At 42.6% G+C, this 12,389-nt stretch overlaps 1 protein-coding gene across 4 annotated transcripts in view; it reads right to left on the reverse strand.

Moving 5' to 3' along the window:
* Nucleotides 1–2,659: 2,659 nt before the first annotated feature.
* The window catches only part of METTL8 (methyltransferase 8, tRNA N3-cytidine), a 45,629-nt gene continuing 35,899 nt past the window's right edge, over nucleotides 2,660–12,389 (reverse strand). For 2 of the 4 annotated variants that reach the window (XM_065560783.1, XM_005290447.5), the window contains 5 exons: nucleotides 12,162–12,225; nucleotides 11,684–11,823; nucleotides 7,921–8,027; nucleotides 7,753–7,818; nucleotides 2,660–3,044 (listed from right to left, as the gene is read on the reverse strand). In XM_065560783.1, the coding sequence (XP_065416855.1) occupies nucleotides 2,881–3,044; nucleotides 7,753–7,818; nucleotides 7,921–8,027; nucleotides 11,684–11,823; nucleotides 12,162–12,225 (541 nt within the window). In that variant the 3' untranslated portion in view covers nucleotides 2,660–2,880. Of the gene's footprint in view, nucleotides 3,045–7,752; nucleotides 7,819–7,920; nucleotides 8,028–10,258; nucleotides 10,341–11,683; nucleotides 11,824–12,161; nucleotides 12,226–12,389 lie in introns of those variants that run through there. The other 2 variants (XM_005290451.5, XR_010591306.1) reach the window with 2 other exon arrangements.

The following is a 12,389-nucleotide window of genomic DNA, read 5'->3' on the forward strand; positions in this document are numbered from 1 at the left end:
ACATCACCACAGCCATCCACACAACTACCCCATACATCACTCTCATGCCTCGAATGTCTATGGAGTTAGTGTGAAGAGATGGAAACAGCTACAGGCATGGTTGAAAACCATTTTTGTTTAGCATATCACCAGGTTCAAACAGCACTGAGATTCGTGGTTTGTTACTGTCCAATTTTTAAGTTCTCTGTCATTTTCCACACAACTTTTATGAATTACGCCTGCATGACAACATGGGCTTTCAGCTACTAGCCTAGAATATATTGCTGACATTAATTCTTCAATGTGTGCAGACTATTTAGATTAACCTGAGAATGCTTCCTGTTTATCATTGTATTAGGAGCTAAATGAACCTGACAGATAATGTCCTTATAGAAAAATAACTCTGAGGCCAAAAGCCAAGGACTTTTTTGGCACAGGACAGTTATTATTGAGTTAACAGGACACTTGCCTATTTCTTAAGCATAAATCCCTATGCTCTGTCTACTGCCCTTGGAATCCCTGGATTTATCTCTGCAATGATCCTTTGTGGCCTGTCAGGGCACGACTCATACAGCCAGGGGTCTCTGCTGTTAGGTTTGCTGTCTCTTGCAAGGTCCAATGTAGCAGTGCTTTAGCCCTCTATCCAAGTCACACTTCAATCCTACCCCTTCCAGGGTATCAAGGTTCATAAGAAATCAGAAAAAAAAACACCTCAAAACCATGGTATGATGAACCTGCTGAACCTGCAGTGCTTGTCTTCAATCAGGATTTCAACCAGTCTTCCAGTGTCTGGTCATCCCTTCTGCCAGGAGGTGAGGTGAGGCAAGGTGACCGCAATCTCAGTTTCTGTCTGCAACCAGGCTTCTCTCACAGCAAGAGAAGCCGAGCTCTGATCGCCTTCCTAGTCAGCCTTGAATTGGGATAAGTTTCCTCCTTTTAACTCCCCTCCTCCAGGCCTGACATATCCTGCAGGTACAGCGGGGCAAGGCCAATTGGGTCCAAAGGCTCTCATTAGCCCTCTCCTTCCCAGTGTTAGGTGTTTCTGCCCATCACAGTCCCCAACAAACATGACTGCCTCAACTTCTACCTCCTTCCCGTACCTCATCCCAGTCTTCTCAATAAACCTATATCCCCGACTGCTACTTAGCCATTGGGGAAGGCTTAGTTCCCTCATCTAATTAAATACAATCCTTTTTAGCTTCATTATACTGTATTTAACATTTCAGTTTAGGTGGGGTAACTAGATAGGGAGGAGATAAGAAGTTGGAGTTGGCATGTTAGTTGTGAGCACATAGCTGGGGAGTGGAGTTCTGAGACACGCAGCCAACCAGAATGGAGGAACTGAATGATGAAAGATATTGAAGAATTTGGCTAATGTCCCTCAGAGGATGGACTGCCTACTGTTAGTAAGAAATAACAAGTCTTTATGCAAATCAGAAAGGAAAGAAGGGACAAACTCCGTCAGAGGAACCCATCTTCAGATAGAGGAACAGAAGGCATATGCACAAAGACAGTTCCTCCAAGAGATGAGGATCCACTTGTGAAATTCAGAAAGACTGTGGTGTAGGACAGTGGCTCTCAACCAGGGGTACATGTACCCCTGGGAGTACACTAGGGTGACCAGATGTCCTGATTTTATAGGGACAGTCCCGATTTTTGGGTCTTTTTCTTCCATAGGCTCCTATTACCCCCCACCCCCATCCCGATTTTACACATTTGCTGTCTGGTCACCCTAGAGTACACAGAGGTCTTCCAGGGGGTACATTAACTCATATAGATATTTGCCTAGTTTTACAACAAGCTACATAAAAGCCCTAGTGAAGTCAGTACAAACTAAAATTTCATACACTGTCTTGTTTATACTGCTTTATATACTATACACTGACATGCAAGTACAATATATGTATTTCAATTGATTTATAATTATATGGTAAAAATGAGAAAGAAAACAATTTTTCAGTAATACTGTACTGTCACACTTTTGTATTTTTATGTCTGATTTTGTAAGCAGTTTTTAAGTGAGGTTAAACTTGGGGGTATGAAAGACAAATGAGACTCCTGAAAGGGGTACAGTAGTCTGGAAAGGTTGAGAGCCCCTGGTGTAGGGGATTTCTCAACGTATGTCTACATGGTAATAAAGCACTTGCGATTGGGCCAAGTTGGCTGAATCAAGCTCCTGGGGCTTGGGCTGCTGGACTATAAAATTGCATTTTTTTTAGATGTTTGGGTTTGAACTTGGCTGGAGCCCAGGCTCTGGGACCATGTGAGGAGAGAGGGTAGGAGCAGCGATAACTATAATAATAAATAATAATAATATATAATAATATATGGAGATATACCTATCTCCTAGAACTGGAAGGGACCTTGAAAGGTCATCGAGTCCAGCCCCCTGCCTTCACTAGCAGGACCAAGTACTGATTTTTGCCCCAGATCCCTAAGTGGCCCCCTCAAGGATTGAATTCACAACCTTGGGTTTAGCAGGCCAATGCTCAAACCACTGAGCTATCCCTCCCCCCTATGAGAGCTGGCATTCCTGTGCTCAAACCATATAAGACAATTCCATTTCAGTCTAAAATTCTCTTCACAAATTATGAGATTGCAGGAGCAAGTTGACTTGTTATATTTTAATATTATTGTTTGACTATTCAAACCAAATAATAAGAGGTCATTGAGATATGAATAGGTTAGTGCACAGCCATTTTATTATGTATACAAGCAGAGACAAAAGACATTTTTCCACATCACTTCTTAACAACAAAAAAGTACACTTTTTTAAGAAAATGCTTTCAGTTCAACATTTTTCCTGCCTTTTCAGCAGTTAACACCGGATCCACAGGAAATATATATGCACTCACTTGTTTTGGTCTCTGGGGAATCCTATATATTTCGCTATGAGGGTGCCTATTGGCGGCTATTCTGAGGTGGCTGAAATGGTTTTTGGAACTTGCCTTGTATCCAAACTCGCTGCATTTTCACTTTTTTCTTCCTGTTGACTTGTAATCGTCGATCAACTAGATTCTGCACTTCAACTAACCCAGCCAGGGTAAACATGTTGTGGACCTCATCTGTTCCCCAAATGAGAAATAGAATTATTATAATTTAAAAAAAAAAACGGATACAGCCAGTTAAAGAATTTACCAATTTAACACATATACTGTAGTTCATCAGAGCTGGAATCAGCTCTGCTTTGTCATCTGGTAACCCAGAGCTAGAACAGTCCATGAGAAATCCTTCTGTAAAAGAGACAACCTTTGTGGCATCACTGAGTTATAATACAGTATAAAATCTCACACCTTGGGTCCAGAACATATTGCTCATAGTATATAACAACCTTTCTTCAGGGCTCTAAGTTGCCTTCCTCAAATCCAGTGTAAATATACGACATTTTGATCATTCTGGATATGTCTACAGTGCAACAAAAAACTTGCAGCACCAAGTCTCAGAGCCTAGGTCAATTAACTAGGGCTTAGGGGCTTGGGAAGTGGGGCTAAAAACTGCACTGTAGACATTTGGGCTCAGGCTGGAGCACGGGCTCTGACAACCCCCTCAAGGGGAGCCCCACAGCCCGAGCTCCACAAGCCTGAGTCAGATGACGGGCCAGCCGCAGCCATGCTGCAGGTCTTATTGCAGTGTAGACGTACCCCTTGATTTCCACAGTAAAGTATAAAAACTACTGTATAAAACTACCTTTAACATCTTCTGTGGTGAGTCCCAACTGCTAATGCCAATATCATTCTCTATCACTGCACAACCTCAGCTAAGTGCTGTCTTCTATTGATAAGCAGGTGCTACTAATCTGGCTGGGCACCCCTTTCAGTCACCCCCTGGACTGCTGGGTAGGGAATGTAAGCCTTTGTGTCCCTGATCTCAGAATGTTTTAAGCCCATGGAGCCTGAATGGAGTCCAGCCACTGCCCCAAGACACGCTCTCTGTCTGTGTCTACACCGCACACTCCTTTCATCATACATACCTGCATAGCTCCCCCCCCCCCCCCCCAGCACAAGTAACAGCAGCAGCGTAGCCAGTGAGGCCCAGTATAGGCAAGCGGAGAAAAGACACTTCTGAAGGTGTGGATATGTATGCTTTCTACTCACCGAAGCCCTGCCTCTCCAGCTACACTGCCATTTTGAGCAATGTGATGTCCCACTGCTGGAGCCTTTCCACTCTGCAGGAAGAGACTCCACCAGTGGAGAAAGGCTCTGGCAGGGGAAGGAGGCAGGGGAAAAGCTCCACCAGCTCCCCGCTGCTGGAACCTTTGCCCTCTGCCAGAGTCTCTTCCATGAGGTGAGGAAAGGTTCTGGCAGGGGGGAGGCAGCAGGGAAAGGCCCCACCGCCATGAAAGGCTCCAGCAGCAAGGAAAGGCTTTGCCAGTTCCCCGCTGCTGGAGTCTTCCCCACAGTACAGAAAGACTTCAGAAGAGAGGAAAAGCTCTGACAGAATCTTTTCTTAATGCCTCCCCCCTGCCAGAGCCTTTCCTTGCTGCAGTGAAGGGCTCTGACAGCAAGGAGTTTTCCTTGCTGCCTCCTCTCTGCCACAGCCTTTCATTGAGACTCGTAGCTACACACCGCAGCGTGGACGCAGCTTGCTTTTTGCTGAGGCAGGTTGCTACATGCCACAGGCAGTGGTGTGTAGTGTAGGTGAAGCCTCAGAGCACAGACCTGCTGCCTAGCACCCCATCCTGTGAACTCCATCTTAAAGGTCTGAAGCTTCTGATTAAAGTTTAACTCCCTCAAGGGCATACAGCAGTTGTGAAGCAGTTAACACAAACACACACTTTGCACAAAGTCTAACACATTAATACTCTTTTATAGTTAATCACATAGAAAAAAAAAGGGAGTACAGCACATACAAAACAAAGAACACCACACACCCTGCCGCAATTTCCTTCCCACTACAGGGCATTCTTTGCACTGGGGAGTCGCTTTGGTTGTCCAGAGACCTTGGGGCCATCTGGGCTCAGATAAGTGGGCAGAGCTCCACTGCCCCCATGAGGCTGCTACATGCTGGATGACTTTGCTCCCTTCTATCTCATGCTTTCTTTTCCTATCTGGACCTCTCTGTTCCTGTGTGGCTTGCTATTTAAATCCCCTCCCCCTCTTTTGTTCTGTGCTTTATGTAACTTTTCACTGCTTCTACCTCCAAGGGGTGAAGCTAAAACTGGTTTTCTAAGGATGCAGCTGCTTTTTAGAATAGCCTCTGTAGTCAAAGTGCCATCATTAACATTAAATATTCCCCAGTGTTACTCTCACATGTGTACCTGCTACAGGACCTGTCAGCAATGGTGGATCCACATACATACAGGCACTCATGACCCAGCAGTTTTAATAACACAACTTCACCATAGCAACCAGATTTCATAAGCTGTATAAATGGAGCCAGAATTTATCACAGTAGGCACTCCCCATTTTCTGCTAAGGATTAAGAGATCCTTTGGCATGTTAGGGTTCCCCCTACCCTACCCTTTCCCCCCTCCCCCGCCCCCATAGCTAATATCTTAATCCCTCCTACTCACTTCCCCAGTCTCATATTACACAGCTGTCAGGCCAGACCTTTGGCTCCAGCTGTACTGCACACAGTGCAGGCCAGGGAGGTATAGGCAGCATAAAACTCCCCTTTGCGTTCCCCAAATCCTTGGCTGCTGGGTGTAGGGCCAGTCCTCCTGTGCCAGGTTTTGCTCGTTGCTAGCAGCCCTAAGAGGCCAACAGTCATTCACAGAGCCATGGGTGATTCTACTCAAGCCAGAGATACCTGCCAGAGACAGTCCAGATCTGCCAGAAGTAAAGCACCAACACATGCTCTCCAGTCCATTATCTGGCCCAGCATGTTTACTTCAAGTATAAATGATATTTCAAACATATCTTTCACAGTAGGAAGGATCTTTAAGAAAGCATTAGAGGTGAGGCTCTTCAGAGGTCTCAAAATGTAGTAAAATTCCAGTAAAACTTGAATGTCCGCAGACCTGTGGGAGGGGGAAGAGCCACATACTGAGACTGCTCTATGTATGGGTCATGGGAACACAATCAGCTCCCAAGAACCACCGTTTAGCTGCTTAATGGTATTTCTTTAAGAGATCTGATTTTAGATCTCATGCCCTTGTTAATCAAGAGCTAGCACCATGCAAGTCAGAGCTAAATCCTGTGTAAAATTGCAGATGCTATCAAAAGTAGGGTCGAAGGTTGTGACCCATAAACCCCTCAGTGCCAACTGGCAAGGGAGTTACAGGAATATCCTGATAATGGTATGTACATTCTGGTTCACCAAAGAATATCATGTGAGGTCTTAAACGAAAGCCAGGGTTACGCTAGTCATTAATATTGTTGTACAAGGTATGTACAAATACTATGTAAGGAGTTTTGTATCTATACTAAAAATATGTTCCTCAAGTCTGTATTAAGGCAGAGTTGACAAACAGGTTTCTGTCAGAGAAAGGATGTTTATTCACCTGTTTCTGTAGGTCGGCGTGCAAATTAAGCACTATAAGTTAACACAAAGGGAAGTCATTTACAAAGTCAGAGGGGAAATATGAAGTCAGCAGGAAGACATTGCACCTGAGAATAACCTACAGTGGGGATTGGCCAGACTCTGGAGGTACAAGCAACGAACTTTAGGGAATATAAAATGAAAGCAAGGAAGACACCCTTTATCCTACACCTCGGAAGTCATCGAGCAGTGTTATTGCATTCATGAAAATGGATCACAACCAGGCTTGGCTGAAGCACTGCAGAGGACATCTGGATGAGACAAACTTATTTAGATTGGAGATTAGCCTATAAAATTTAGTCTCTGTGGATTGTATTATGATTTTGTTTTATATAACCCATCTGTTTCCATTATACTTACTCACTACCTCTTAAATCTTGATTGCTGATAATAAACTTATTATTGTTTTCACTATAAATAAATCTCAGTGCTGTGGTGTTGTACAAGGAGATGATCCTGAGTTGAATCATTCAAACTGGTGTGCACACTGTTCCTTGGGGACAGCAGGCCTGGTGTTACTATGCGTGTTCAGTGGATAAGGGGTTGAACACTACAGGGGAATGCTTCAAAAGGGAGCAAGGACTCGTGTGCACCTATGGTTAACCTGCAAGGCAAAGTCAGGGCTGGCAGAGCCCAGAGGAGATTGTTTGGGTGGTTAACAGACTGGAGGTGTCAGGGAACTGAGAGTTAAGCACAAGCAATTCTCCCTCTCACTGGAGGCAGGGAGGTAGCTAGGTGACTCATAGTCCTGGATACCCCAAGAATTATCATAAAGGTACCTAATTAGTTAAAACTGCTAATCTCCAGTAGGAAACTCCTCCCAGTATAGACCTACTTCTTGCTAAAATTGATCAACCCAGTCCTAGGAATTTAAAAAGAAGAAAATGGAAAAAATGGACTATACACTTTTTACTGGTCCCATAAAAACAACTGTGTGCTCCCTCTGCCAACTCTGTAGCTGTCATTCATTAATCTGATATAGCGACAGATATAAAGCAATGATGCTAGTGCAGAGGTAACTTATTTATAAAGGGTAAAGAGGCACTCAAACTACTGTTAAATTAAAATAGTTGAAGTATGATAACTTCAGCTTCAATGACACAGCTGAGGAAGGGAATCAAAGTCTGATGCTGGAAAAGAAAAGCTCTTCCACAAAAATTAGATTCATGTTTTTGAAAAATGGAGAGTTAAAGGGGTATGAAAATTACTTGCATGACTTTTTAAGAGGCTTTGTACCCCATGTCATCTAAAGAGACACTCAGAACTTTTCTATAAAATGGAAATTTGTTTTACCTTCTGTAAAGAAATAAACTCTGGTACCGTCTCCTCGTACATAAAAATTCTCTGACAAGCAGCGGCCTAAAAGATAAAAATTGTGAATAGAATGACTGTGCTGTCCCTTTAAAAAATATGCAAAGTGAAAAATAAATACTAAACAAACAAATGTCTCTTAGGAAATACCTTTTTTAAAACGAAGCTGAGATGTATCGTATCTTCCGTAGTCTCGAAACAACAACATCCCTCCAGGTTTCAATAATTTGGCCAGTCTACTTACAACTCCTTGCATCCTTAGAAAATAAAATGTGACACTGGTGTAACTCCAAACATTGCTTTTCTCTTGCCACTAGGTTCAACATGTTGTTTTTGAGGTCTCAGTGAGAAGGGACTGTCTTCAATCACGTAAAAATGCCAGACACGAACAAACAGCTTCAGTAGGAAGAACAATTTTTTTTTTTTTTTTTTTTTTTACAAAGATGCAAAGGCACAAAAATGCAAAAGGAACTTTTATTAAATAATAGAAAAAGGGGGAGCAGAGGGAATGAGTCCTTTCCTCCTCTTTAGCAAAATATCAAGAATGGATTAAAGTAAGATTCTTGAGATCCAATCCCTCATGTTCAAAGGAAGCCTGAACCTGCAGTGAGTTACAGGTAAAGCAGCAGGTGGTTGCGTGGCATACAGCTGAATGAACAGCCAGCTACCAAGGTAGGATGGGTTGGGCTACCTGTCAGGATAGGGTGGATCGGGCTGTCTCTTTTGGCAGGAAGATCAAAGACTGTGGAGCAGGAGGCAGACAAGAAGCTCTCTCTCTAATCCAGCTATCTTTCTAGGTATTTATACGATACACACAACAGCGGACTACGAGTGTCTATCCTAGGGAAATAAAAGGAAGAGTTTGAGATCTGTCGATGGAAGGGAATTTGGTAGGAGAAACTTGCCTGAAGATACTGGCAGGAAGCAGAGAGGGGAAAAGTTTAGCATCCTCTGAAGCCCTGAAATTTTGGCGGATCTGGGCCTTGTCTAGCATTAATCTACCCTTACCAAAGATCACCGAACCATTTGCATTTACTGTAGGAGTAAATGTCACGCTCATGAAAAGGCTCTTTGTTCTATCTCCCCTTTCTTTGGCCAGTTTACCTTGATTCCCGCTTGTTATCCTGTTAGTACCACTTTAGAAGACTCAGAGCAGTAGTCGTGTTAGTCTGTATCAGCAAAAACAAGACGGAGTCCTTGTGGCACCTTAGAGACTAACAAATTTATTTGGGCATAAGCTTTTGTGGGCTAAAACCCACTTCATCAGATGCATGGAGTGAAAGATATAGTAAGCATATTCTGCTTACTGTATCTTTCACTCCAAGTTTATGCCCAAATAGATTTGTTAGTCTCTAAGGTGCCACAAGGATGCCTCATTTTTTCTTAGAAGGACTGTGTGTTCTGCAAGGCATGTGTAATCTGATAGGAGTTTAAAACTGAGCAAGCCTTAGATTAAAATGTAAAACACTCATCATTTAGGGCTCAATTGTGCCCTGGTCTTCCACAACTGCACAGGGTAAGGTTGCCTACACCCCTGCAGGGCCACAGAAGACTCTCTCACAACACAGCTCCTGGCACGGGGGCAGGGAAGTAGCTTCATTCCTGACACTCCCCTCCATCCCACAAGCAAGTGGATGGAGAGTGTGGAAGCAATGGCTCTACTCCTCCTACCAGCCAGCCAGCGGACCTGGCTGGGTGCTAAGTGGGGGAGGAGCGAGTATGCTGCACCCTGAAAAGAGCTGTTGTGAGATACATCCTCCTCTAATACAAGATATGAGCATTAGAGGCACCGCACTTCCAAGGGGTGTCTCTGAGGTACAATGCCTCCTGGGCTCCTCCCCCAGCTCACACACTGGCTCATGCTTAAGGCTAACCCTAGAAGCACAATCTAGCAAGAGAGCAGAAGCCCAGTCTTGCTCCCACTGATTTTGAAGGTGCAGGATCAGGCCTTAACTAAGCAGAAAAGGAGAATTATGAGCTAAGAAAAACCATTCAAAAAGGAAAACATGCACTTTTAAAGGAAATCCTGTGCTTAAATTCAGAAATAGAGGAAGACAAACATTTAAAGGGCCTCTGTTTTGTTCATACACAAAATTTGCATGTTTTTGCCCAAGCAAAAAAAGGGGCAGCTGCATGTACAAACAGGCATAAGAGTTCTCAGAGCAAATAGGTGGGCACAGAATTAGAAACTCCACACATGAAAACGTGTGTTCTGTGCACTCACATGGGGATATTGACAAATTCTACACGCACATGAAGTAGGAACCCTTTGAAAATTTGGCCCAGTATAAATACCACATGACATGGAGAAAGGTTAATGGCTTCCAAATTATCTTGTTTTTGAGAACAACATAATTTTAAAAGGGGTCTGCTAGCAGAAAAGAAGAGTGTTGCTTTATAAAGTAAAAGAACAGCAACTGTCAAAACGAGAACATAATAGCTAACAACAAAGGTGCTGAATGAGAATGTATACATCCCAGAAACTTACATTTCCCAGGCACCCAAGTGTTTTATTTAAGGCTCTGCATTATCATTCTCTTGGTTTTCCTTGTCATTTCTTACATTTCAAGCTATAAGACAATTGTTATAAAAATCAACAAGGGTCTAGATTACAATTTTTTTATGCAACCACTTTATTTCTTGGGGATATTGTAATGAAGAAAGTATCTTTTAGTACTTAAACTTTTGGAGACTGGATTATACTGCATAGGAATCTACACACAAAAATCTGTATGCATATACACATATAAATGCCCATGTCAGCATTCATTTGGCTAATCTTGGTGGCGGGGGAGGGGAATTGTATTCTTAAGGGTCACTGGGAAAAACACTCTCAGAAATTTTGTCTGTGAGCATTTTATCATTTCTCCCATAGACAAAAGGTGTGATAAAAATATATTTTGCCTGGTATCCTCCCCACTGCATTGCTGCACTTACACAAATTTCAATCTACTGTCTGATTTGTGTTTGGAATCTGCACCCAGGCTTAGCAAAACGCTCTTCTGCACATGACTCATATGCTCATCTTTGCACAAACAGGAAGGAGAGATATGCTTTCTGGGAAAGATCGTCTTTCTGCAAAAGCTAATGATTAATAACTCAGCCATTCAGGCAAGAAAACAGTCCTCAAATGTAAAACTGACTCAGGTGAGTACTGTTCTAATGTTTGCTGAGCATGGATGGCCATATTTAATGCAGTTCTTAAAACAACACACTTACCATTACATGTGCAATATGCATTTCCTTTTGTACAATCTGGTTAAAGGAGCAGTTGAGTAGTAAGCGTGAATAATATATACCCTTTTGTATTTTTCCCCATGAGAAAGAATATTCTTTCAAAGTTTGTCAGTGTTAGCTGGTTCTTTAGATATTGAGAGTTGCTTCAGTAATAAAGCTAATAGCTCCCAACCCAATATAGTGCAAATTAGATTAATTTGCCTAATCCAAACAAGCCAGGTACTCTTAAGTGATCTTCTTCATAAGAGACCAATATGTATGCAGTTGTGTGCAACTAATGAATCGTAGTCTGGGTCTTTATCAACATGTTGTAAGTTGCTAAATCACGGATATTTGTTTTTGATCACCAAGAATAATTTCCCTCTGGGAGACTAGTAGCCTGTTTCTGAATTTGTAATTTTCTTGAAGCACTGTCACTTTTAATAGGTATATGTCTTGCAAGAAGAGGTTCATTTCATTTTGATGGTGACAGGAGACTCACTAATGAAGTAGTTTGACCAGCTTCTCTCTTAGATTCCGAAAAGGGGAAAGCGGCATTTAAAATGTCCTGCATTATACATAATGTAGCTTACTAAATAATAAATTCAAGATTCATCATCTCACTTTGATATTCTTGAAAACCACTAGTGATAAAAGAGCTTTAACACATTTGCTTTGCCCTTTAGTCTTCATTTACCTGTCAGGATGAATGGCAGAGAGCACAAAGACAAGGAGAATGACATCCTGGATCTCATCTGGAAAAGGGTAGGGTAAGGAATCATCACACACATCATGAACAAAGGCAGAACACCAGGCTGAATTGTAGGACAAGTGTGACTGTAATGATACAGATTAAGAGAAACAGAGAGAGAACAGTAGTAGTTAGTCAATTTACCATGACCCAAGAAACGTTTTTTCGATTATTCAGTTTTGTAAAACATTTCTCATAAAGCTGATTCTGTTCTGGGATCTTGCTCAGGGCGAGAGACAGGCCCACTGGCAGCATTCATTCCTCTCTCTGCAGAGAAGGACTTTGTTCTTTGGAGTATTAAAAACTCCAGTTCAAAGTTGTCAAAGCCATTGTGCTCCATTTCACAAGAATGGCCTCCTTGCAGCTTTCTGAATGACAGGCTCATGGGGTACACCACACTTTCTAAAGTGAACACCTGAAATACCTTTACTAGCTCCACTGCTCCCGACGCAAAATCACAGCAGTACAGAAAGGCTCCAGGGGTATTGCTATGAACACAAAACAAACATGAATTAAAGAACTGCTATTGTACTAAACACATGCAGCTCTTTGGGGTACTCCACAGGTTTGATCAAAATCCCTTTCACTGGTCTCAGCAACATGCTTTATATTGTCCAGCACTAAGCAAACAGGCCAGAGCTGTAGGAATATC

Source organism: Chrysemys picta, chromosome 11 (assembly GCF_011386835.1).
Source record: "Chrysemys picta bellii isolate R12L10 chromosome 11, ASM1138683v2, whole genome shotgun sequence".
NCBI lineage: Eukaryota > Metazoa > Chordata > Testudines > Emydidae > Chrysemys > Chrysemys picta.